Raw genomic sequence first — 26975 nt, forward strand, 5'->3', positions numbered from 1 at the left:
AGTTGGGAACTATTTCCCTTTCCTCCATTTTCTTAAAATGTCTATATAATTGGCATTATCTCTTCTTTAAATGTTTGGGAGAATTCTCCATGAAGCTATCGGGGCCTAGAGTTTCTTTGTGGGAACATTTTAAACAATTCACTTTCTTTAGTTAGGTATCAAGATACTCAGATGAGCTGTTTCTTCTTGAGTGAGCTTTGGTAATTTGTATTTTATCAATTGCTACTCTCTTTTTTTTTCCCCTCCTCTTGCTTGGGGTTTAATTTGCCCCTTGTCCCATTTCTAAAGTTAGAAGCTTTTAAATCATTGATTTGAAACCTTTTCTAATGGAACACTTCCACATTTAATGCTATCACCTTCTCAGAGTCCTGCTTTAACTGCAACCGCTAATGTTGATGCGCATGCTAAATAGTACGGCTGGGTTGGTCAAGAGAGACCTCACAGGGAAAAAAGTGTAAAAGCAAAGACCAGAAGGGGATGACAGAGCAAGCCAGGGAGGGTATGTATAATCCCAAGGGTCCTTTCATGGGGCGGGGGGCAGTGGTGTTGGAATCAGAGAAGTGGTCACAGGAGCAGGAGTTAGAATGAAGTGGCTGCAAGTCAGGGCACATGGGCAGCCGCTGGAAAAGGACTGGTTTCTCCCTTCAATCTTCTGGAATGAACAGTTCTCCCGACACTTTGATTTTAGCTCTGTTACGGCCCTTTTTAGACTTCTGACCTCCAGCACTGTAAGGTAATACTTGTGTGTTGTTTTAAGCACAACTGCTTTTGTGGTAAAACATTACGGCAGCACAGGAAACCAAAATAGAGGCTGTGGGCTCATCTAGGCAAGAGTACAATGGAAGTGGTGAGCAGGTAATAGAGTCTGGATGGATTTTGAAGACAGAAATTATCAAAGGATTAGATATGAAGGGGAGGGGAGAGCAGAGTCAGGAAAAAAAATCCAGGTTTTGCTCTTAGGTAGCCAGAATTCTGGATGGAGCTGTCATTTATTTTGATAGGGGAAAAAGTGGTTTCTGGGAGGAGATCAGATTTGACCGTGTTAATTTTGTGGTGCCTTTTAGACATGCAAGAAGCAAAGTCAAGTTCAGGGAAGAGGTCTGGACGGAATATATAAATGTGAGATTTATTACCACGTACATGGTGCTTAAAGCCGTAAGTCTTGATAAGGTCACCAGTGAGGCATGTGTACCCAGAATGAAAAGAAAGGTCTGGGAACTTAACCTGGGATTCCCTGACGTTCAGAGTTTGAGGAGATAAGCAGTGTCCAGCGAAGCCGATCGAGACAGTGTTACGACCATACAAGCACCAGCAGCTGCCTCTGTCTTGGCAGACCAGGCGGGGAGAGTTTCCAGGAAGGGTGATTATTCTTGTCAAATGATTGTAGAATGTGACCTGAGAATCGGTCCTTGGATTGAGCAACGTGTAAAGCTCACAGGCGACCTTGGACTAAAGAAGTTGTGGTAGAATTCAGGAGAGAGACGCTTGACTAAAGTGGGTTCAAGAGCAGAGAGGAGAAGTGAGCACAGCAAGCAGACCGCTCTCCCGGTGCTTTGGTTCCCTCCCACGGAGCTACCTGACACTCCCTACGTCATCTGTCAGACGAAAACAGAGAATTTTCTAAGGTATAAGAAATAGTTAAGTATTTGTTCAGTAACTGCATAAATAAACACAGTCTTTTAGGCCTCTTATTTTCTATTTAACTCGTTATCTACCAGGAAACAATCTTTGCACATAAATTTAAGTATGAAGTGAGGCTGCAACTTTGTTTTTCTCCAAATAGCCCAGCAAATGTAAAAAGAAAACCTACCATGCCCCACTGAGTTGTGATGTCACTTTGATCATACATTGCATGAATTCTGCTCTTTGATAGGGTCTGATTTTAGATTACTCTGTTCTGATGACTTCAGCTTTATATGTTAACTCTCTTCAGTACACTTGTTCTCAATCCCTAATTTTTTGCTCTTCTCAGCTCTTTACTATTCCAGATTAATGTGTGAATAAATAGGTCAGTCTGCCTACTCCTAAATATGAACTGTGTTGCTGTTTATTCAAGTTTTCTTAAATGTATCTCCGAAAAAATTTTTGTCCTTTTTGTTACTCAGTCTTCGGGCTTCTTTACAGATTTAATCCCACATGTTTCCTATTAATTGCTTTCACGAAGAGCTGATACTCCTCTCATTTTATGTCCTATTTTCTGGTAAATAGAAAAGTTGCTGATTTTTCTATGTTTCTCTTGTCTCTAGCTATGTTAATGAACTCATTATTTCTAAGAGTTTTTTCCATTGACTCGCTTCAATTTTATAGATAAACAGATGATCTACATTGAAAAGTAATTTTATTATCTCCTTTCTAACAGCTTTTTCTTATTATTCCCATTTCCCATTTTATTTCATTTGCTAGAAAGACCGTTAGTATTTAACTCATGGTGACAGAAGGTATTCTGCTCAATAACATCTTGATTTTTAGGGTAAATGATTCTAGAGTTTCACCACTAAGTGTCATTCCAGATGATTGTTTAAAACGGTACATATAGTATGTTTCTGTTCCTCATTCGTCAGAAATGAGTATTTATCAATTGTCCTGTGTAAACGGTTTTGTAATGAAATTGAGAAAGTTAACCTTAAACAAGGGGCTGCTCCTCCTCCTACTGCGTGGGATCCGCTATCCCAGAACAAAGGGCGGCTTTCTCTCTGTAAGGGAAAAGTACCTTGGTATTTGAAACATGTGATTAATTCCCTGCCCATATTTACTTGACTCTCGTAGAAAACATTTTCTTCAGCCAGATAGTCTATGAGGTCTTGCTCCCCTCTGATCCATTGATACATTAGTGAATTAACGAGTTAATGAATGAAGAGAAGTCCACAGTGAGTGAGTCACCCGCAGGGAAAAGAAGGCAAGAAGGAAAAGAGGCAAAGAGTAAGCCTTGAAATGATAGGAATGGGGGGACCACAGTACAACACAGGGGGAAGATAGGATACCTCTTCTTCCAAATAATTTCTCATCTGAACCTGCTCTCTTAAAAATTTATTATTGTGGAGTTCCCGTTGTGGCGCAGTGGTTAACGAATCCGACTAAGAACCATGGGGTTGCGGGTTCGATCCCTGGCCTTGCTCAGTGGGTTAACGATCCGGCATTGCCATGAGCTGTGGTGTAGGTTGCAGATGCACCTCGGATCCCACATTGCTGTGACTCTGGTGTAGGCCGGTGGCTACAGCTCCGATTCAACCCCTAGCCTGGGAACCTCCATATGCCGCAGGAGCCACCCAAGAAATGGGAAAAAGACCAAAAAAAAAATTTTTTTTTTAATTATTGAAGTATAGTTAATTTACAGTGCTGTGTTAATGTCTTTCTTTTTTCTTTCTTCTTCTTTTTTTTCTTTTTTGGCTGTGTCACAGCATATGGAATTCCCAGGCCAGGGATCAGATCCGAGCTGCAGTTGCAACCTGTGCCACAGCTATGGCAATGCCAGATCCTTAACCCACTGTGCTGGACAGGGGATCGGACCTGTGTCCCAACACTCCAGAGACACCTCTGATTCTGTTGCACCACAGTGGGAAGTCCTGTTAATTTCTGCTGTGCAGCAAAGTGACTGTCATATATGAGTATTCATTTTCATATTCTTTTCCATTATGGTTTATCACAAGATATTGCATATAGTTCCCCGTGCTGGCCAGTAGAATTTGGTTGGTTATCTCTCCTCTGTATACTTGTTTGCATCTACTAATCCCAGACTCCTAATCCTTCCCTCCCCCATCACCGTCCGCCTTGGCAACCACAAGTCTCCGAACCTGTTCACTTAGGAAAGTAGTGGGCTGTTAGTCGTAACCAGTGAGGCCGGTCGCCAGTGCTTGCACACCTGTACTGGGTGGTCTCGATAGTCAATCACTTGAGTGACCTGGGACGGAAGAGGAATGGTTACGTCAGTCTGGTGGGTCTGATTCTTCTTTCGTTTGTTAGCTACAGTCTTTGGGGGCTAAGTTGACAGCATCATTCTAAACACCCCTCCCTTATGTTGGGAATTATACACATGACATGAAGGCATGAGGTTTTTATAGCACCAAAAAAATATCCCAACGCCTACCCTCAGGTAGTGTGTCCGAATGACACACTTGCTCTGCCTCTTCCAGATCTGCACTCCGTCACCACCAGTTTCCTCTTGTCTTTGCTTACCTTCTAAGTTGCATTATCACGATGTTTATTTCCAGTAACCCGTGAGCACCTTGTGCCTAGAAATCTTATCATTCTCTCAGCTCCTTTTCATACTAATGTCATTGTTCATTCATTCAGTAAGTAAATCGGAGGGTCTGAAAGATTCTTCCCCCCAGAATATAGACTAATGGCCAATGAGCATATTAAAAGAGGTGCAGCAGCATGAGCCACCGAGAAACGGAAATCAAAACCACAGTGAGACAGCACTTCCTACCTCGGGGCTGGCGGTGATTTTTCTTAGGAAAAGGAAAAACAAGTATTGGTGAAGCTGTGAGGGAATTGGAACCCTCATACCTGCTGACGGGAGTGTAAATGGTTCAGTTGCTTTGGAAGACAGGCCATTCCTCAGAAAGTTTAACCACATGACCCAGCAGTTCCATTCCTACTTTGTACAAGAATCATGAAAAGGAACAAAACACGTGTGACGTTGATAGCAGCAGCATTCACAACGGCCAAAAAGTAGAAGGAATTTGAATGTTTTTCCTTTGATGACTGAGTAAAGAAAACATGGTAAATCCATATAATGGCATATTGTCAATAAAAAGGAAGGTAATACTGATATATTCTATGGCATGTATGTACCTTGAGAACATTTTTGAAAAGCTAGTTCCAAAAATGCATATATTAGTATGATTCTGTTTATAGGAAAAGTCCAGAAGAGGTAAATCCATAAATTAGAAAATTAATTTAGTAGTTTAAGGGAGAATAGGGTTAAGGAATGTTAAGCAAAATAGGGAGTGACTGCTCATGGATATGGGGTTTCTTTTGGGAGTGACGGGAATGTTTTAAGGTTGAGTATGGTGATGGTTACAAAACTGAATATACAAAAAGCCTTTGAAGGTGAATTGTATGATATATGAGTTATGTCTCAATTTTTTTTTTCAAAATTGCTTTTTGGAGTTCCCTGTGGCACAGCAGGTTAAGGAACGGACACGTCACTGCAGGGTCACTGCAGCGACTCAGGTCACTACTGTGGCATGGGCTTGAGCCCTGGCCCTGGGTACTTTCACACACCATGGGTACAGCTACCCCCCCCCCCCAAAAAAAGAAAGAAGGAAAAATTACTTTTAAGCCAAATACATGTTACATTTTCTGTGAAGTTATATGTTATATGTCAAATATACCTCAGAAGAATGCTTGAAATTGGAATGCAATCTATTTTTCACATATATACGTTGATAATGTACCAGGAACCTGAAATGCTAAGTGTTTATCCCAGGATTAAGAATGGTGACTGAGTGGAACAAACGTAGAAAACCCACAGTCAGAAAGTCATGTGTACATCTATAAGGTAGAATCGTGAAGTCGTTGTTCGTAAAATACATTTAATGATGGAGAAGTATTTAGAAGAAATGGGATAATCCGTTTTATGGAGCATATAATTCTGTGTATTTTTTGACTTGCACACGTACATGTATGTTTGAAGAGGAAAAAGCCTAGAATAAATATATATGTATTTATACATATGTGTCAACAATTATGAAGAGTTGCTATCACAGAGTGGAAGGATGAGAGGTGTTTTTGTTTGCTTTTGTCCGTCTTCCAGCGCATTACTGGGTTTCAGATGTATTACTTCTCCGTTCACATTGAAGGCCTATTGTTGAAAACTTCTCTGCTTCATCTTTGGAAACTGCTACAGTGGAACATGTACTATCACCTGTCCTGGCCTCTGAAATGCACACGGGGCAAAACTGTAGCCAGTCCGCAGGCCAGATTGTCTCACCTGTTTTATCCTCATGACTCTGAAAGAGTAAACAGTGAACTTTAATATCGTTGCAGGTTATCAATGCTGCATTGGCCTTAGCAGCAAAACCGCAGAGTAAACTGGCCCAGGAGAACATGGATCTTTTTAAAGAACAGTGGGAAAAACAAGTCCGAGTTCTCACGGATGCCGTTGATGACATTACTTCCATTGACGACTTCTTGGCGGTCTCAGGTAATGAGCTGGTTCCCCAGAGGAATCTGCGGGGATGTGCCTAATTAGTTTCGCCCAAGTTACACTAAGGGACAATGAAAACACCCCCAAGTCTGGGCAGGTAAATTATCCTGGCAGTAGTACTGTGCTGGTTTGTATTTTAATTAAAAAACCAAAACAAAGCTACCACTGGCGCCTGAGCAGTGGGACGTGGCGCTGCACTTGTTTCCGTTGTGCTGGGTGTGACTTAGGCAGCTGGCTGGCAGAAGGTTTTCCCGCTTTGTGGAGTAAGACCTTGCGGCCGGGACCTGTGCGACACCGTGGCCATCCGCTCCTCGTTCTGCTGCTGAGTTGAGCCAAGGCCCTGACCGTGTCCCGGTGGAGCCTGCGGTTCTTTGTTAGGAACCTGTGAGGCTTAGAGAAGGGATTCCTGGCGTGGTCAGCTTCAGTCTCTTTTGCGAAGCTTTCCTCTTGGAAGGTTCTCTTTGTCTCTCCCTCAGAAATGACCATAGTTTCACTTCTGCTTTCCGAAAGACTGTCTGCATGATGCACAGATAGAAAACAGAGAGGAAATATTTAAGTACCATTTAATTATGAACTTGCGAAAAATAAATCTGGGTAATTCACCTCACAAAAACAGTTGATTTCATTATATAAACATAAACTGGTAATGACATAGTAAATTGCATTCATATAGAAAATGTCTGTCAACTGCAATTCCCTGTTTATCACACAGAGATAAACTTCAGTCCCTCTCCTTAGAGTTGAGCAAATGTAAAATGCATTTAACAGGCCTCTGCTGCCCTTGGCGGCATCGCCTGTTCTCTGGAGTTGCCAGGCTTCCCGAGGCCGATGGCTGTGGGCAGAGTCAGCGGCTGGTACTTGTAGGGCTGAAACTACCTGTCACCCCAGGGAACCACAGTCTGGAACGTGGGGGATGTGAGTGGCAATGGGGCTTGAAACAGAAGCAGGGCTTAAGTACATGCAGAGCACAGTCCTCCAGCGGTGACCTATATAAGGTGACAGTGTGTTCTGCATACCGATGTCCCCGTCTCTGCTCACTCTCCTCGCCGGGATTGGAGACCCAGGCTCTCCCTGAGGGAGTGGGGGGCCGTCAGTGCCTAAACTGCAAAACGAGGGGGTAAACCTTGCCGCCGAAGGCCTGCCAACTTGCAGGTGCTGGTACTTTAAAACAAAAAAACCTATTTGCAAGCACATCTTTGCAGGTGCCAAAAATGCAGCAATTGCTTTTTTGGGAAATCTTGGCCTTCTGTTGTTTTTCCCCATGAAATACTGAATTATTCTTTTTCATAGGTTTAGAGAAAAACATTCCACCTTCACAGCACACTTTTAAGCAAACAACAAATTCTGAAATCTAAATGCAAAGCCCCCCTCTGGAGATTGATATTACATTCCTAAACTTACTTAGCAAATAAGGCTTGGTCTCGAGGGATTTTCAGTCCTTCTTACAGCAAAATAAAATGTAATAGAATCAAATGTCCCTCATGCAGCATTCTTCAAATCAGGGAACAAAAGGGATTCTGCAGTAGCATTTAGTGGGATCCTGGCCATATCTTTAGGGTATACAAAACGGAAGAATGGTGCAGAGAAATCAGATTCTTTAACAGATAGACTTTTGTCTGGTGAGTATGTTCAATTTTTATGCAAATGCGGGGAAGTGGAAGGGTTGACTTGATGGAAAGGAGTTTAGACAGTTTCTATTTAGCAAATAAAAACACAGAACAATCCTCTCAGTCAGAAAAGATTGGTGCTTTCAGAGCATCTGAATTTTGGCGCTCCACCCTAGTGGGTTCCGCTCATGTTTTGTCACAGACTTGCTGAGCAGTGTCACGTCATTAAAGAATTAACAGGACACGACGCTTACTCATAAAATTCCTCTGATTTTGATGGTGAGCTTATTAGGGACATAGAGTAAAGGGAAGGGACAAGCAGCTGCCTATGGAAAGTTTTGCTAGATGGATGGGTTCATTTTTCTTTTTAATTCAGACTCCTTTATACCCCCGTGCACTCAGCTCACCCACGGCAGCTTGAGCACTTTGCGTCTGAAGGACCAGAGCTGTCGCCCCATCTCACCCACTGTCTTTGAGTGGAATCCCACTTTTAACCAGGCAGGCCCCCAGTTTTCAGCCCCTATTGTCCCTAGAGGTGCCTGGGGATTGAAGAACAGGGGTCACCTGCAGCAGCCGTGTACAGTCTACCCCAGCAGCCAAGATGTGCCTGCTGTGACATTTCCCGTCGCCTGTCAGCAAGGAGGGCGTGTTCCTGAGTAAGGGGGCTGCTGAGCAAAGTGCCCGCACAGGATCTGGCTTAATGAGTTTGGGAGGCTTCATAAAATGTTTCCAAATGGTAAGTAAAAGAGTGGTGCTTGGCTCCTTGGAGTGGCCATGTTTTACTGTGACCCTTTGGCAGTGGGATAGATTTTGAAGACTATCTCCAGTAATGGTTGTCCAGCATCAGTCTCTCTTGGAATCTTTGGGGGCTGTGTGTTTGCTGAGCCTGCCCACTCAAGAGAGCCCATCCAAGGGAAAAGGGAGGAGGCCTGAGAGGACCCCCTGCCGCTCTAGCGCCATCGTTCCTGGATGTTTGGTCTCAGGTCCCAGAAGTTCCCTCGTGCTTCTAACAAGCCGTATCCTAAATTTGTGGCTCAAAAAATAATGATCTTCTCGTGTATAACCTTGTGAAGCCACTAAGACCCTGATGCCAGTGTTTGATGACGCTGCAGGGCAGGGGAACTCGAGTCACTGTGTATCAAGTGTGAGCCAGTGGAATAGAAAATAGAGAGGGACATGCAAGCCACCTCTCAGGAAGAGGGAGCTTGACTGCTTCTCCCCAGGCCCTTCTGTTCAGAATGTTGCCTTGTAAATCCTGGAGGTGGTTTAGGATGCAAGAGAGCTTTCAGCAAACCATGAATGTATTTATATGGACCGATTCCTTCAGGACAGTGGTTTGAAATTTATCAAAGTGATAAAGACTGTTTGAATTTCATTTGAATTGTATTTGATAAACAATTTCCACGGACACGCAGTTTACTTGCTCGTTCATTTACTCTGCTTTCAGGTGGAAGTGTTGATTCTCGGTCCCTCCCTTTTAAAGCTGCCCTTGGTTGGTTAGAGTGCTTCTAATTGGATTAGTTACTTTTAAAAGCTCTGGGAAGAGTTCCCATCGTCGCTCAGTGGTTAATGAGTCCGACGAGGAGCCATGAGGTTGCTGGTCTGATCCCTGGCCTTGCTCAGTGGGTTAAGGATCCGGCGTTGGCTGTGAGCTGTGGTGTTGGTCGCAGACACGGCTTGGATCCCACGTTGCTGTGGCTGTGGTGTAGGCCGTCGGCTACAGCTCCGATTCAACCCCTAGCCTGGGAACCTCCATATGCCATGAGCACGGCCCTGAAAAGACAAAAAACAAAAACAAAACAAAACAAAAAGCCCTTGGAAACAAATAAGACAATACACTAGATCCTTGGGGGCGGCACGTAAGAGTAGTAATTTGTACTCTTTCTCTTCATTAAGTGTCAGGTGCACCCAAGTAATTTGGTCTGATGTAAATAAAAGGATTTTGTACCTAATTTTTATTCATGTGTTTAATCACAGAATATAAAAGTGAAGGTAAGGAAATAGTGGAGTGAGTTTGATTTCTAATGCCCATGCAACGCCCCCAGCTGTGTGACCTTGGGCAAGTCTCTCGGTACTTCTGGGCCTGGTTTCCACAGCAATTAATAGTGATTTTTTTTTTTTAATGGCTACTATAGGGTCAGTTAAACATCAGGCACTCAGCATCTGTCCATAACATTGAAGCAGGTTTTCTCTATCAAGTATTATTATTTATTTATTTATTTATTTATTTTTGTCTTTTTGCCTTTTCTAGGGCCGCTCCTGCAGCCTATGAAGGTTCCCAGGCTAGGGGTTGAATCGGAGCTGTAGTTGCCGGCCTACACCACAGCCACAGCAACACGGGATCCGAGCCACATCTGCAACCTACACCACAGCTCACAGCAACGCCGGATCCGTACCCCACTGAGCAAGGTCTGGGATCAAACCCGCAACCTCATGGTTCCTAGTCGGATTCATTAACCACTGCGCCATGACGGAAACTCCAAGTATTAATATTTTTATCTCTCCTGTCTACATAAGGCTGCACCAATGAAGAAGCCCAGAGCAGAGGGAGTTCAGTAGAGCTCGTGGACTGAGGAATGAGTTCAGGCAGGCTTTCTGGAGAAGGCCAGTTGGCTTGGTTCCTGGAGGGCAGTTGGGCCTCATACATCTCCTCATACATTTGTGCCTTTTGATTTAGTAATCCCATTGCTAGAAATTTCCCCAGGGGTGTGTACACAGATGTTTGCCACAATGCCTGAATGAGAATATTCGCTTCAAGCAAACCATCTAAGAGGAGGCTGGCTAAGAGATTTGTGGCCCCTCCATCTCCTCAGTAGGTGACCATGTGGCTGTTGGATGGACGGGGTAGAGCCACGGAGACACTCCTAGAAAGGTGATCCTCGGTGCAGTTGTGCCCATAACATCCCCTGGAGTTAGACTGCTGTATGCGTGGGGTTTTAAACGATCAGAATTGCTAATGGGGTACAGATGGGTAGTGTCTTCATGGACTCATGCTGAGTTCGCTTGGAAATTCAGTTACAGCTAAAGGAACTTCTGGGTGGTGAGTGTGGGCGCCTCTGCCTCCCGTGTCTGCAACATGCCTGGGGGGTGGGAGGGCCTCCCTTCTCCCTTAGGGCTCAAGGGCAGAGAGGGCGGGAGGGTAGAGGATGTTGTTTGAGGCAGCTTTCTGAAATAGAAGGCTTCCTTGGCTGGAGAATGGCAAGCCCTTCCCTGGGTTGGATTTACCTGGAAGAAAATGAATATGAAATCAAGAAAATCTACATTGATTTTTTTAAAATCGTACTCACTGAGACAAATCCTTGGTGGAAGTTTGGGCCACTTTGTTCAATGAACAAAAAAAAAGTTCTGCTTTCTTGCTTCTGCAATGTGCCTCCCTTCCCAAGTGTGGCAGTTCTGAGGCTGCTGTGTCCGGAATCAGGGATGGGAACGAACGCTGGTTCCGGGTTCAGTCAGCAACATCTTGTCTGTTGATGCCTTTCCACCCCCTCTCTCATGCCCAGATACTGTGCTAGATTTAGTAAAAGCAGCAGTTTTTAACCTTAGGCCTAGTGTGGTAGGCACTAGTCTGTTTAGTTTAAATTAGTATGTAGAGAGTTTGTATATAAAAGTTATTTCTGGGAGTTCCTGTCATGGTGCAGAGGAAACAAATCTGACTAGGAACCATGAGATTGCAGGTTTGAACCTCGGCCTTTCACTCAGTGGGTTAAGGATCCGGCGTTGCCATGAACTGGGGTGTAGGTCACAGACGCGGCTCGGATCCGGCGTGGCCGTGGCTGTGGTGTAGACCGGCAGCTGTAGCTCCCATTTGACCCCTCATCTGGGAACCTCCATATGCTACAGGTTCAGCCCTAAAAAAGAGGCAAATAAGTAAATAAATAAATTATTTCTGTAGTTCCTGTTGTAGCTCAGCGGAAACAAACCCAAGTAGTATCCATGAGGATACAGGTTCTACCCTGGCCTTTACTCAGTGGGTTAAGCATCCAGTGTTGCTGCCAGCTGCAACATAGGTTGCACATGTGGCTTGGATCTGGTGTTGCTGTGGCTGTAGCATAGGCAGCTGCTGCAGCTTCAACTCGACTCCTAGTCCAGGAATTTCCATATGCCGCAAGTGCCAAGAAAAAAAAAAGGTTATTCCTATAGTTCCTGGGTGGTCCAGTGGGTTAAGGATCTGGCATTGTCACTGGTGCAGATTAGATCCCTGGCCTGTGAATTTCGACTTGCCCCAGATGCAGCCAAAAAGAAAAAAAAAAGGATATTTCTGATAGATTCTAAATCCACGTATTCTTACAACTGGTTCACATAGTCTCCTTAAAATTGTTTTATGTAAAAAGTTTAATACGTTTCCTCTTTCAATAATAGTGCCATGGTGTATAACTCTAGCAAGCCTCCTAATTTTTGAATTAATAGAAACTAAAATATGGTCTTCTTAGTTGTCTTGTGGCAATTCATTTTTTCCCTTGTGTAATAGAAATTCTTACGATATATTCTTCCAGGCTTTCCCTGGAAACATTTTTTTTTTTTTCTTTTTCTTTTTAGGGCTATACCTATGGCATATGAAAGTTCGTGGGGAGTTCCCGTCGTGGCGCAGTGGTTAACGAATCCGACTAGGAACCATGAGGTTGCGGGTTCGGTCCCTGCCCTTGCTCAGTGGGTTAACGATCCGGTGTTGCCGTGAGCTGTGGTGTAGGTCGCAGACACGACTCGGATCCCGCGTTGCTGTGGCTCTGGTGTAGGCCGGTGGCTACAGCTCCGATTAGACCCCTAGCCCAGGAACTTCCATGTGCCGCGGGAGCGGCCCAAGAAATAGCAACAACAACAAAAGACAAAAAGACAAAAAAAAAAAAAAAAAAAAGAAAGTTCCTGGTCTAGGGTTTGAATCAGAGCTGCAGCTGCTGGCCTATGCCACAGCAGTGCCAAATCCAAGGCACATCTGCAACCTGTGCCAGCGCTAGCGGCAACACCGGATCCTTGTCCCACTGAGCGAGGCCATGGATCAAACCCACATCTTCATGGCTACTGTTCAGATTCTTAACCTGCTGAGCCACAATGGAAACTCCAAAGATGTTAATTTTGATTTTTCTTTTTTAAAAATTTTTATTTTTTTGGCTGGGCCCACAGCACACAGAAGTTCCCAGACCAGGGGTTGAACCTGGGCCACAGCAGTGACAACACTTGATCTTTAAACACTGGGCCACCAGGGAACTCCCATTTTTATTTATTTATTTATTTCCCTCTTTTTAGGGCCTCACCTGTGGCATATGGAAGCTTCCAGGCTAGGGGTCGAATTGGAGTTGCAGCTGCTGGCCTACGCCACAGCCACAGTAACACGGGATCTGAAGCGTGTCTGCGACCTACACCACAGCTCATGGCAATGCCTAATCCTTAACCTGCTGAGCATGGCCAGGGATCAAACCCACATCCTCACAGACACTATGTCAGGAAGACTTTTAAAGCAATTTTAGGTTCACAGCAAACTTCAGAGGGATGTAAAGAGATTTTCCATCTACATCCTGGCTCCACACAAGCACAGCCTCTGCCCACTACCAGCATCCCCCACCAGAGTAGCATGTGTGTTACAACTGACAAACCTACATCCCCAAAGTCCGCAATGAACTTTGCTCTTCATCCTTGGTGCTCTACATTTCTCGGGTTTGGATAAATACACCCGTCATGAGAGTGTAATAGAGAGTAGTTTCCCTGCCCTAAAAATCCTCCGCTCCCTCCATCTCTGCACCCCTCCCCACCGCAGCCCCTGGCAACCCCTGATCTGTTTACTGTCTCCATAGCTTTGTCTTCTCCAGAATGTCATATAGCTGGAATCATAGAGTATATATGTAGCCTTTTCAGACAGGCTTCTTTCGCTTAGTATAAGGCATTTAAGCTTCCTCCATGTCATTTCATAGCTTGGTAGCACTTTTCTTAAGTGCTGAACAATCTTCCACCGTCTGGACATTCCACAGTTTTGCAGGTTTTCATGTGGATGTAAGTTTTCAACTCCTTTGAATAAATGCCAGGGAGTGCAGCTGCTGGATCAGATGTAAACGTGTGTTCAGGTTTATAGGTCTAAGTCCCTGCCTGAGGTCTCCTGGAACCTACAACGTGGAGGCCCTCATTCCTAGAGCTTTCAGGAGAGCTTGGAGCCCAAAGGCAGGCATTGAGGTGGTGCTCTTCTTTGCTAGATCCACTAAATCCCCCTTGCTTCCGGGTCCCTTCCGATGAGAGCACATAGCATCATGACGGCTCTCTGGTTTGGGGTCTCTCAAGAGGTTAAGTTTATTGTTTTCGCCCTTCCGACACTGTCATATATAATTTGACTGAGTGTGTTAGCAGAGGCTCTGAATGAAGGGTAATGGCTTTTGGAGGGTTTTACATCAGGAGCCTGTCCTGGAGGATGACATGCCAAAGCCTGGGGTAATCAGGGGTGGCAAAGAAATGATGAGACGTGGTTTTTTTTTTTTTTTTTTTTCCCCCTGTATTTTTAGGGCCCCACCCACAGCCTATGGAAGTTCCTAGGCTAGGGGTTGAATCGGAGCTGTACCGCTGGCCATGGCGGCAGCTTGTGGCACTGCCAGATCCTTAACCCACTGAGTGAGGCCAGGGATTGAACCTTCATCCTCATGGATACTAGGCAGGGTCTTAACCCACTGAGCCACAACAGGAACTCCCAGATGCGTTTCTTTTTTTGTATTTTTAAAATGATGTTTATTTTTTCCATTATAGTTGGTTTACAACGTTTTGTCAATTTTCTACTGCACAGCACGGTGACCCAGTCACACATACATGCATACATTCTTTTTCTCACATCATCATGCCCCATCATAAGTGACTAGACATAGTTCCCAGTGCCATGCAGCAGGGTCTCATTACTCATCCATTCCAAATGCAATAGTTTGCATCTATTAACCCCAGACTCCCTGTCCATCCCACTCCCTCCCCTTCCCCCTTGGCAACCAGAAGTATGTTCTCCATGTCCATGAGTTTATTTTTTTTCTATAGGTAGGTTCATTTGTGCTGTATATTAGATTCCAGATGTAAGTGATATCATATGGTATTTGTCTGTCTTTCACTTAGTGTGAGAGTCTCTGGTTCCACCCATGTTGCTGCAAATGGCATTATTTTGTTCTTTTTATGGCTGAGTAGTATTCCACTGTGTATATGTGCCACATCTTCTTAATCCAGTCATCTGTTGATTCCGTGTCTTGGCTGTTGTGAATAGTGCTGCAGTGAACATAGGGGTGCATGTATCTTTTTCAAGGCAAGTTTTGTCTGGATATATGCCCAGGAGTGGGATGGCTGGGTCATATGGTGGTTCTATAGTTAGTGTTCTGAGGTACCTCCATACTGTTCTCCATTGTGGTTGTACCAGTTTACATTCCCACCACCAGTGCAGGAGGGTTCCCTTTTCTCCACATCCCCTCCAGCATTTGTTATTTGTGGACTTATTAATGATGGCCATTCTGACTGGTGTGTGGTGGTACCTTGTAGTTTTGATTTGCATTTCTCTGATAATCAGTGATGTTGGGCATTTTTTCATGTGCTTGTTGGCCACCAGATGTGTTTTTTAAACAGATTCCATTGCCGTGTTTGTTCTGGTGCTTCACTCGTTGTGCCAGGTACTCTTTGGGTTTAAGGACATGGGCGTGTTTAATAGACACTGCTTCTCCGAGTTCTTATGTCTGGAAGAAAGCGCCTTTCCAGGCAGCAAGGCAATGGCCACCCACCGTCCTCACGGAGCCTGGGCAGCCCTGTCACTCAGGCTGTCTGCTGGTCTGAGAGCATTGCCTGCCCATTCGGGGTTGGCCCTACAGATAGATGGACCTCGTCCATTTGAATGGCTGTGTAGGCTGTAATTTATTACCCACTCTGCTCTTAGACATTTTGGTGGCTTCCACTTTGGTATTTTAGATGAGGTTGAAGCACACTCCTCCTCTGGGGTTCCTAGTACCCAGTGTCAAGCTGTTTGCTTTGGGGAAAGAGAGTTTTGTTGTGAGCCGCAACGGGAAGTCCGAGGAAAAGTAGTCTGGATGCATCCTGCAGATGCAGTTCTGTGACTGGTGGGAGCCACTTACCAGCTGAACAGGGTTCAAGGGTCTCTTCAAATGTCACAGCAGACCCACCTGCATCCCTTGAGTGGGTTACCGAGTATTTTTGCCTCAGATGGGCTCCCTCCGCGCCTTGCAGAAGAGGCCTCAGCTTGCTGTCCAGGACTGACTGCTGTTCAAGAGCCATCCTGGCATCTGGGTAGCTTCTCTGAGTCCCGTTGGCATCTGCCAGAGGGAGGGGCAGGGGACTGGGAGATGCAGGCCTTACAGTGAACCTTTTCTTCTGATGTAGACTTTGGGATAAAATCGGTGAGATATTTAAGAGAAAGGGAAGTTAGTAAGGGTGCCGTCACCTGAATTTCTGCCAGGCGTACAGAACAACTGTGCCTTGAAGACGGGCACCTCTGTCTCTCTCTCTTAAATCTGGAATGAAGATTGTTATTCTTGGAGGTTAAAATATAGGTCGAGTGTCTGTGGGACAGTTAGCCCCCAGTTAACCGGTCACTTCAGTGAAATGACACACGTCAAGTTCCTGGCACGGCAGCCGGCGCAGAGTGAGCACTCTGAGTGATAGATGCCACCTTCCACTTGTCCCCTTCCAGCCTCCTCCCTCATTCGGCATTTTGGTTTGTTCCTCAGAGAATCACATCTTGGAAGACGTGAACAAGTGCGTCATCGCTCTCCAGGAGAAAGACGTGGATGGTCTGGACCGCACAGCCGGTGCCATTCGCGGCCGGGCCGCCCGCGTCATTCACGTAGTCACCTCGGAGATGGACAACTATGAGCCAGGGGTCTACACAGAGAAGGTGCTGGAAGCCACCAAGCTGCTCTCCAACACAGGTGCGGGGTCTCCCTCCTGTACCCCTGCTCCCGACACACAGTGCCCAGCGGCCAGGCCCCCTGCCAGGCCAGGCCCCGGGACCGGCGAGTCGAGCCCAGGACTCAGCTCGGGCTCGGGATGAGATTCTGAACTCGCGAGTGTAAGGTGACCGTCTGAGTTACATTTCCTCTTAGTGAACCCACTAACTGAAGGAGGGGGCAGGCCAGCGAGGCCTCCAGTTCACCCCGGTGTAAGTTCTCTGCCATTGAGATCCTGCACTCACAGAATCTAGCAGAGGCAAGATGACTTGAGTGTGTGCAAAAGGCGGCGTTTACTGTCCGGGCTCCGTAAATCCTTCGTGCGCAGGTGGAAGCGGGGCTCCTCACCACGCCCCGCCTCGCTCTGGCGACTGAGGGCTTTCGGGGGGCTCTAGAATGACGGCGTCTGCGGGGCCGGCAGACCCGCCACGCTCTCTTCTTCTCTGCAGTCATGCCACGTTTTACCGAGCAAGTAGAAGCGGCCGTGGAAGCCCTCAGCTCGGACCCGGCCCAGCCCATGGATGAGAACGAGTTTATCGACGCCTCGCGCCTGGTGTACGATGGCATCCGCGACATCAGGAAAGCGGTGCTGATGATCAGGGTGAGTGGCTGCGTGGCGGGTGTCCTCACAGCTTCCTCTCGTCTGCCGGACTCGAGCGGTGCATCATTCTGGAGCTCGGCAGATGCGGTGGCAGTGTATTAAAACCATGAATCTGAAAGCTGTTAGGAGGAGATATGTTTAATTACCTTGTCTCAAATGACTCTTTGTGGCAAGTTAGCGTCCAACCTTGGGCTGAGAAGGGATGCCAGTTAAGAGTTGGCCTTGATAATTTACTTGAGGGCAAACACTCACCACACATATGAGGCCTCTGAGTTGGAGGGAAATTAAGAGAAAATCAAGTCTCTTCAGCTCATGCAGAGAAGGGAATGTTTCCTTGACGTGGGTCGAAGGTGTTCCTGGCATGAAACACCCCACTGTCCACAGGGGGTGGCGGGCAGCAAGTTAGACCCGCGGGGGTTGAGGGCAGGGCGGAGGGGCTGTGCTGGCCCCTGGCGATGCTCGCAGCTCGGGGCCTGGGGGGCGCCCTCTCACCAGAGCTGGACGGAACTGCGGCTGCCCTGGGACAGCAGCATTCTCACCGTCTGAGGGTAGGTCCAGGGCCTCCTCGGGGGCGGCATGAACAAAGGGGTTTGGAGAAGCCACCGGTGCCTCTGTCGTCATTCCCAGCCTGCTGGGCTGGGACTCGCCGCTGCCCTTCTGTTGCACTTGGTCCCTCTCGTATTTTTGAGCGAGCGTGTTGCTCTGGCAGCTGAGGGCCAGGCCTGTGCAGAGCTCTCGCGGGTCACCTGGATGTGCCCCAGGCCCGGGCCAGCTGCGTTCGCCGCAGAGCCGGCAGCCGGAGTGCGGCGCCACTTGCTCCTCCGTGCTGCCCATCTGGTCCGGCGGGGCCAGATCCCCTCATCCCTTCGTGGGTTTGCTCTTCACCCCTCCCGTGGCGGGCAGGGTTTCTGCCCTGCTGCTCACCCCCGCTCTGGAAACTCCCAGGCCCGACCGCCCTCCTTTTGGGGTTAGGACCAAAGAGACAGGCCCAGGACTGCCTGGTTGGCCGCAGGCTGTTGCGGCAGGTCCAGGGCACCCGGACGGGCTGGCGGGGGGAGCCTTGAGGTTTCCCCATCTCTGCTGCTGCGAGGCCGGCCGGGCAGGGGGTGAGAGGTTAGATCCAGGGGCCAGTTCTCAGTGGAGGAGTGGCAAGTGCCAGTGGGAGGAAGACACAGCGCTGTCTCCCCGAGTTCTTTGCAGGCTGTAGACACGGAGAGAACAGAGGCAACAGGAATGGCCACGAGGAGGTGTTGGCTGCCTGAAGTTAGCGCCTTTGGGGGCTCAGAGCTGGCCCCGCGCACACCCCAGGAGGCCCGCGCAGCCCCGGGCCCCATTCTGGGGAAGCGGGTCGGCTTGTGGGGAGCCTCACCCTGTGACTCTGAGTGGTTCGCAGCTCGCTGAGGCTCGGCTGCTGGTGTCGATGGTTTAGCGGAGGTGGCCTGGCATGTGGAAGCTGTTTCTTGCGTCCTCAGTGCTGTGCCGGAGCATGAGGACCGCAGCGGCCCCGGCCAGCCTGGCGAGATAGAAGCTGGGAGGGCCCGGAGCAAGGACAAGGCTGGTCGGCAGCATCCCAGGTCAGGTCTCCCTCGCTGTCCTGCTTAATTCAGGAATCCTCCTTCCAGCCCCAGCGCTCTCAGTGTCCCCAGGTCCGGGCCTGACCTCAACCTCCCCTGCCTGGTCTTGGCTGGTCCTTGTCACCGCCGGTACCTTCATCCTCCCCGTGTCTGTCAGGATGCCCCCCGGTCACCTCCCTCCCTCCCTCCCTCCGGCACTGTGCATCCCGCATCCTCGGCGTCATCCCAGTGTGCAGTGGGTTGGCCCTCCCCACTTGCACCCCTCCCTCTGCCCCTCAAGTCCTGCCTCAGGCCTTTTCAGCTCGCAGGCTGTGGTTCGTCCGTGGTCTCTCCTCTGACCCCTTACTTCCTCTTACTTGCCGTGCAAAATGCAGCCCTAATGGGGCCTGGCGCACACAAGTGCAGCTATCTTGAGCGGGGCCGCCGCACCCGGCATTGCCAGGGGGCCCTGGGTGCCCAGGGCAGCGGCCTGCTGGCACTTGCCCACCTGTGCCCCAGCCTCCCTGGCCAGCTGTGGGGCCCTCTCACTAGGGCTGCTGAGCAGTGTGCACGTCTGCTCCTGCCACGCCTGTGCCCATGTCCCCTGCCTCCTCCCCTCACCGTGGATGTCCCCGTGCTGGCAGCGGCCATCCTCAGCCCATTTCCTCCAGCCCCTTCCTCCGGGGCGCGCGCGCACACACACACACACACACACACACACACACGCCACCGTTTCTGCGACTGTGAGAAACCTGGCCACCCTCCTGCTGTCTCTTTGCCAGGACCCCTTGTCACTTGTCGTCTCAGCATCTGACTGTGCTCGTTCCCTTGGTGCATAAAGGCGGGAGAGACCAGCAAGCGGTCGACTCTGCTGTGCCCCTGGTTCACCTGCCACCCTGCCCGCCCACCCCACCCCGCTTCACGCATCAGACCAAGCTCCTGTCTCGCCACCCAGGCTGCTCACAGCACCTGCTGGCAGCTCTGTCTTCCACTTGCTCAGCCCCAACCTTGGCTTCACCTTTGATTCTGCTTTTTGCCTCATACCCTGAATCTCATCTCTCTGCAAGTCTTACTGGGTCTACCTCACCGTCAATAGAGACTCGAGACACTATTCCTGCCCTGCTCCAGGCCGCCGGCATCTCTCCCTGGCTTCATGCAGTTGCTTCTCAGCCAGGCTCCACATCCGCAGCCCTGGGTCGGGCAGTCTCCCCCGCCGCCAAGCACCCAGAATGCTCAGTCCTCTCCGACGGCTGCCTGTCCCTTCGTCCTTACCCCGGCCCTCCGTCCTTACCCTGGCCCACGAGGCCTGCCAGGAGCGGAGCCTGTCACCTCTGTCCCTCACCTCCCGCTATGCCTTCCTGGGATCCCAGGGCTCCAGCTGACCCTGCCACGCGAGGGCCGTGAACGGCCTTTGCTGTCGTCCACTTCCCCGGCAGACCCGGCTCCAGGCTTCGTGTGGGTGACCCCCTCCTGTGCTCCCACCTTCACCGTCTTCAAGTCTGGGGCCAGCGTCTCCATCTCACTCAACCTTTCCTGAGCACCCGTATAAAACGACGGTCTTCCTGCTGCTTGATCGCGCTGATCACTTGCCTTGATGTCTTGCAATTCCCCTTATTGCGTTGGTCATGTCTCCCATTGGAATACATGTGAGAGCAGGGGGTTTTGTCTGTTCTATTTTGTACCTCCACGGCCCAGAAGAGTGGCTGGCAGACACGTAATCAGTGAATGAAGAGGAGATGTTTGGTTTTCGTGGGTCTGTGACGGGCCGTCCAGAAAGGTGGGGAGGTGGAGCTTGTGTTAGGAGGCTCCCCTTGGAGCACTCAGAGGCTGAAGGTGTCGGGGACCCCGGATTAAAGTGGCCAAGGGCAGGAGTTCCCTGGTGGCCTAGTGCTTAAGGGTTCAGCACTGTCACAGCTGTAGTAGAGGTTCAATCCTTGGCCCAGGCTGTGGGTACAAAAAAAAAAAAATTTAAATGGCCCATGGCAACACAACTCCAGGCTCTGGCATCCACACTGGTGCCTCGCAAGACCCCCACTGTCCTCCCCTTCAGTGAGGGAGGGACAAACCCAGCATACCCCTGGCGGTTTCAGAGCTTCCTCCCACGGCTTCTCGTTTGAGCCTCACAGCGAGGCCTGGGCTGGGCTTGGACTGGGTCCTGGTGCAGATGAGGGACTCGCCTCGCTGCCCTCCTGTCACAGGCCGGCCGGCTGGGCCAAGAGCCAGCCCCAGCTGTTCTGCCTGCTGCCCTGCGGCTGATAACTTCCAGAAGATGACATTATGTTTCAAGTCAGCAGCTAATCAGGAGCGGCTGGAGGATGCACAACATGCGAATTTTATTTCACAGTTAAAGCAGAGGTAGGGCCGGCCGTCAGTCCCCTTGGTGTTTCCTCGGGCCGTAGCCGCCAGGTTCGCTCTGGGCCTTAGATAAAGTCAGTGCGTGAAAATACATTGTCTATTTTTACCCCTCAAAGCAGCATTTGCTACCCTGTAAGAAGGCCCACTATTAGTTCATTTAGTTTTCTTTTTTATCGTAAAGTGGGAAAGTTAGAATAAGGGTCTGCTTAATGCTGTAGGAAACACTTGTGTTTTACTCCAGTAGCTTTTCCACCCAGGACGCGTCTCACCTTTGTCTTAAGGTGCAGGCCTTGGCGAAGTCCATTTCGAACCGCAAAGCTTTGTCAAGCAGAGTCTGGACGCCCTGGCAGCACTTGCAGCCCTCACTGCGGTAAAGGACCCCTGGGTCCTTTGGGAAGCGGCGGCCTGGTGCCGTTGCTGCTGCTCGTTGAAGGGGCCGCCTGGCTCGTGGTCAGTGAGGCAGGCTCTCAGACGAACACTGAGCCGTTTTAACGTGATGTTCCTCCGCCGTGGAATCCTGCAGGAAATCCTGGCTCTCCGTCTGTTGGGCCCTGGGGCTGTGGACCCAGAGGCTCGGGGCGGCTGGAGGCCCAGGCTTGTGCTTCACTGTGTTTTCTGTCTGGTGGCAGACCCCTGAGGAGCTGGACGACTCGGACTTCGAGACGGAAGACTTCGATGTCCGCAGCAGGACCAGTGTCCAGACAGAGGACGACCAGCTGATCGCCGGCCAGAGTGCCCGGGTGAGGCCCCGCTTCGCCTCGGCCTGCAGACCTTCCCACTCCTCTCGCGTCTGGCCTTTTTTTTTCTAGGAAACTCACTGTCGAGAACATAGTTCTTGTCCTCTGTGGTTAACCTGGGGGTTCCTCCGAAATGTTTCCCCAGCTGGAAGCAGGGCAGGAGCATATGGGCCTCCTCGCGGTGCCCTGGGCTTTGGTGTACGAGGGGCCCTGGGTCCCGAAAGCCCCGGGATCTGGTCAATGCAGCGTTTGTTAAAAAAGTCGAAAAAAGGTGGCTCTCTTTGCCTATCTCAGTGATACCACGGGCATGAACTATTTAATTATTCATGGGTGAAAAACAACACAGTAGCGCATTCACGAAATCCAGCGCCACTGCGTTCACTTAAGTCATTACGTCTTCAATCAGTTGCATTTATGTTTTTGGGAGGATGCCAAGAAATATTTCTAAGGAGTCTTTTTTCACCCTTTAGAAATCATTCTGGAAAAGCGGTACCTCCCTGCCTTAAGCCCCCACCCCGCCCCGGTCCTGAGCATTCGGGAAGCGGACTGGAGAGGGAGGAACACAGGGCCTGAGGCTGGGGCTGCGCAGCCGGCCTCCGGGTGCTGCTGCCATGAGCTCTAGGTGGCCTCTCACGTCCCTAAAATGCTCCCTCGGCAGCAGCTTCTCTTGTGCCCACTTTCCTTCTGTAAAGTGTACGTTCCAAAACTACTTCCAGGTCACCTTGAAAAGCTGGAGGTGGACTGGGCCACAGGAAGGGCCCTTCAGGGCCTGCCAGGGACACGAGTCCTCGTCTTCTCCCCACGACAGGAGGCAGGGTGACACTTCTAAAGCATTAAGCAAAGCAGGTTGTGTCCCTGTGCAGGTTGATGGTGAGGCTCGGCCTGGGCCTTCTGCCCTCATCCCTGTCTTGATCCACGCTACAGCTCGGTCTTCAAAGGGGGTCGGCAATTCAGGCTGCTCTAAACTTCTGCACAAAATGAGAAGAAATGGCCCTTTGAGCAAAATGAAAGCTATTACAGCATTATCCTACCTGTGTCATAGATCGCTTGGTGGAAATATTCTTGCCTAATGCACTGTGGGAACTTCATCTTCTCTTTATGTAAGAGCTTTCTGTGCTTCTGATTTTAGGCGATCATGGCTCAGCTTCCCCAGGAGCAAAAAGCGAAGATCGCGGAACAGGTGGCCAGCTTCCAGGAAGAAAAGAGCAAGCTGGACGCCGAAGTGTCCAAGTGGGACGACAGCGGTAACGACATCATCGTGCTGGCCAAGCAGATGTGCATGATCATGATGGAGATGACGGACTTCACCCGGTGAGCCCAGCAGCCCAGCCCCCCCTTCCCCCCCCCCCCCCACGGGGCGGGGGCTTCGGGTGCTACAGCCCTCCTTGTCCGCTTGCTCCAGAGGTAAAGGACCGCTCAAAAACACATCCGACGTGATCAGCGCCGCCAAGAAGATTGCCGAGGCAGGATCCCGGATGGATAAGCTCGGCCGTACCATCGCAGACCACGTGAGTGACGGGCTGGCCCGTGGGCCTCCGGGTTCATCCTGGGGCTCAGGCAGCCCAGTGGGGGTAACAGTGTTTTCTCATGAAGCACTGCTCCTAACCTGCCACCCAGCTCGGTTCTGTATCAGCGTCGTTGTAAGGATTTCTCAATTCCTCTTCCTCCTCCGACTCGTCTTATAAGGCAGGCCCAGTTTGCGTTAAAGCTCATCTGGAGCAGGTGCCTGGGCCCCGCAGTCCTTGGTGGACACGACTGCTCAGACCACCCTCTGCTGGTGTTTATGGCTCTCATTTGGCTTCAGGAGACACTCTGGGCAGGTCCTAATAATACACTGAAACCAGGTGTAGGAGAGCCTCTGTGGCTTTGTGTCACGTAAAAATCAGGAGCCCTTTTGGCTGGTGCTTTGGAAGGCTGATGTGCCCACCTGGGGACAGATGTCTCCGTGCTCAGCCACCCAGCCTTGGCCCCTTCATTCTTCAGAGCAGCATGTTCCTCTGTCCTGGAGAGGCCACCGTACATTCCCCTCATGCTTCCAATGTGGTCAGAGACGCTGTGGCTCAGCTCAGCTTGCAGTACAGCGGGTCCTCCACTGCCCTCTTTGTTCTAATAATCCAGTACTGAGCCCCCGCTTCCCCTGGCCACACGGAGTCACGGGGCACCCCCCTCCTCGCCCCATCTCCACTCGGGGGCCAGCGCCGTCTTTCTGCGCAATCATTGAATGAGCTGTGGCGCTGCCCTGCTCAGAATCAAGTCCTCGCTCTCCCGCAGGGGCTGCAGGCTTAATTGAACCACTCTCGCCCTCCCTGCTCCCCAGCCTCCCAGGAGGGGGTGCACCCCTCCTTCTGTGGGGGGCCCTCCTAAGCTGGCCCTGAGCTCTGGTAGCAAGACAGCGCTTTCCCGGGACGGGGCAGGCCCTCCCGGCCCCCACGTGCTGTGTGCTCTGAGCCACTCACATTCTCTGTCGTGGCCTGAAGTGACTCTCGTGTCATTAGGTGGCTACAGTGGGGGTCATTGAGGAGCTGCGGGGACGGTCTCAGGCAGCCCCAGGGCGCTGCCTTTTCTCCAGAAGCAGCCTTGCTGAGGGTAGCCCCGGCAGTCACGGCCCTGGGTCCTGGGGTGACTCCTGGCTCTGGCCCTCTGTTCCAGCCAGGAGCACGCGGGGCCTCTGAGAAATAGCCGGCGGGGTGGGGGGGGGGGGGGGCCGGGGGCCTGGTGCTGAGCCCGCTCTCCCGCAGTGCCCGGACTCGGCCTGTAAGCAGGACCTGCTGGCCTACCTGCAGCGCATCGCCCTCTACTGCCACCAGCTCAACATCTGCAGCAAAGTCAAGGCCGAGGTGCAGAACCTGGGCGGGGAGCTGGTCGTCTCCGGGGTAAGTTCCATCTGGGAAGAGTCATGCGTGGGCCCTGCCGGCGAGTTTCCTCTCGGTCCTCGGAGGCCAAGGGCTGCTCCGGGCCGCTCCCTGCAGAACCGCAGCTCTGCTGAGCGCGGCCTGTGCGGGCCGCTCCCTGGGAGAAAGTGCTTGTAGCTTCCTCACTTTTCTTCCCTCCGAGAGAAATGGAACCCTTTGAGAAATTGCCGAGGTCACGCAGATAGGTTTCCTCGAACCTTCCCCATCCTCCAGGTGTGCCGGTAGCGTCTCCTCCTGGGTCTGTCTACCGCGTCACAGGTCTGGACCCCTTGTCACCTTGGGCAGGAGAAACGCCTCCCTCCACTGATTCCCTGTGGCTTCTGCTAAGGACCCCACGGCGTTGCCTTTCACACGTACTCAGCACGTGTGCACCTGCTACAACTGAGATGCCCCGTCCCTGGGGAGCAGTAAGGCAGAGGCTCTGAGCGGGGACACCCCCGGGCCCTGACCGTGGGCTTTCTGTCGCGAGGCAGGGCTGTTGCCGGTGCTTGCGGTTCCAGTGCTGCCGCCGCCACCCCCGCGCCTGCAGCAGAGCCCGCGCCCCCAGGGAATCATGCGGTTGAGGGGGCAGTGAGCTAACGGTCCGCGAGCTTTTCTCAGGCCTCCCCCCGCTCGCCAGCCGCAGCACAGGCACCTGCGGGCGTCGGGTCCCAGCAGCAGCGGGGGGCGCTGCGGCCGGGCCCCGGGCCGCCCGCGCTCACGGCTCCTCCCTGCTGTGCCCTCTAGGTGGACAGCGCCATGTCCCTGATCCAGGCCGCCAAGAACCTGATGAACGCCGTGGTGCAGACGGTGAAGGCCTCCTACGTGGCCTCCACCAAGTACCAGAAGTCCCAGGGCATGGCCTCCCTCAACCTCCCCGCCGTGTCCTGGAAGATGAAGGCGCCTGAGAAGAAGCCCTTGGTGAAGAGAGAGAAGCAGGACGAGACCCAGACCAAGATTAAGAGGGCCTCGCAGAAGAAGCACGTGAACCCCGTGCAGGCCCTCAGCGAGTTCAAAGCCATGGACAGCATCTGAGGCCAGCGGCTGCGGGCGGCCCCCTGCTCTGGGCGTCCCGGGGACGCAGGCAGGCGGCTGAATGTTGGGGACAGGGACAGTCTTGTGTTTAAGTTGATCAGAAGTCCTTTTAGAATTGAGGAGCACGTATCCAGCTCTGTCTTTTTTACAAGCTTCCGTCAAAGTTCTTAACCAAAGAGACTCCCACACTCACCTGTTGGTAACACTGTTGACCAAGTCGACGCGCCCGTCCGTCGTCCTGGCGGCGGCAGCATCAGGCGTTGATCGCAGGGGCCTGGCAGGGAGGGGCCTTCGCTGCTTCGGGCAGGGTGGCTGGTGGTACGTGACCAGAGGCGACCCAGAGCAAGCGGCCTGGGCGTCTTAGAAGGCGGCCCTGGAAAATGAACATTCCCAGAAAGGTCTTTAGAGGGACAGACCCCACGAAACTCAGTAGGACATAGCTGTATCGGGAAGAACGGTGATGACGCGAAGACGTGGTTACAGCCCCTGTGTGCGCTCGCTGCAGGTCACGACTAACGTTGCTCTTTTCAGGCTAGACCGTTGCGATGCCATGATCAGAACACGCTTTCCCCCCCTTCTTCAGCTTCCAGTGCAAATTCCTCCTTGGGCTCACTTCTAATAATTGCAGAGTTTCTTGCCTTGGGCTTGCGGCAGAGGCCTGGCAAACGCGTGTTTGCTTGGGCAGTAACATAGACTCGGCTTCTTTGTGATCACCGTAGCGATTGCTCTAGCTATAGGGTATAATTCGACTGCCTTATTTAAATTTTATGAATTTGTTTTTTACACTAACTTTTCCCAATAAAGTCCACTATGAAACCAGATCTAAAGGGACAGAGTCCTTTTCTTTGCCTTCTAGTAGAATCGAGTTTTACATTCAGCATCTGTGCATTTGCTCACAGCACCGGGGGTGAGGGGCCCTCCGGCCGCCCCTCTTTCCCCGGCCTTGTTGCCGGGCGAGGAGCCTCTGCCCGTAGCTCCAGGCAGAGCAGCTGAGGGCTGCTTGGCCTTAGAGCTTCCGCGCCAGCCCAGCAGGGAGGGCTGTGCTCACTGCAGGAATTCACACGTCCGTGTCCTTGTCCTCCCGGTGCAGGTCGCAGCCTCAGAGGCATCACTGACGTCTCTCTGGATGTCACCCCCTCCTCCGA

At 50.8% G+C, this 26975-nt stretch overlaps 1 protein-coding gene across 1 annotated transcript in view; it reads left to right on the forward strand.

Annotated features, from left to right (window-relative positions):
* CTNNA1 (catenin alpha 1) overlaps positions 1-26651 on the forward strand; it is a 187053-nt gene extending 160402 nt beyond the window's left edge. The window contains exons 11-18 of the mRNA XM_003123988.6: positions 5992-6148; positions 16440-16640; positions 17108-17259; positions 21797-21907; positions 23034-23215; positions 23307-23412; positions 24643-24777; positions 25543-26651. Coding sequence (XP_003124036.3) covers positions 5992-6148; positions 16440-16640; positions 17108-17259; positions 21797-21907; positions 23034-23215; positions 23307-23412; positions 24643-24777; positions 25543-25830 — 1332 coding nt within the window. The 3' untranslated portion in view covers positions 25831-26651. The remainder of the gene's footprint in view (positions 1-5991; positions 6149-16439; positions 16641-17107; positions 17260-21796; positions 21908-23033; positions 23216-23306; positions 23413-24642; positions 24778-25542) is intronic.

The sequence above is a fragment of the Sus scrofa genome, chromosome 2 (assembly GCF_000003025.6).
Source record: "Sus scrofa isolate TJ Tabasco breed Duroc chromosome 2, Sscrofa11.1, whole genome shotgun sequence".
In the NCBI taxonomy this organism is placed as follows: domain Eukaryota; kingdom Metazoa; phylum Chordata; class Mammalia; order Artiodactyla; family Suidae; genus Sus; species Sus scrofa.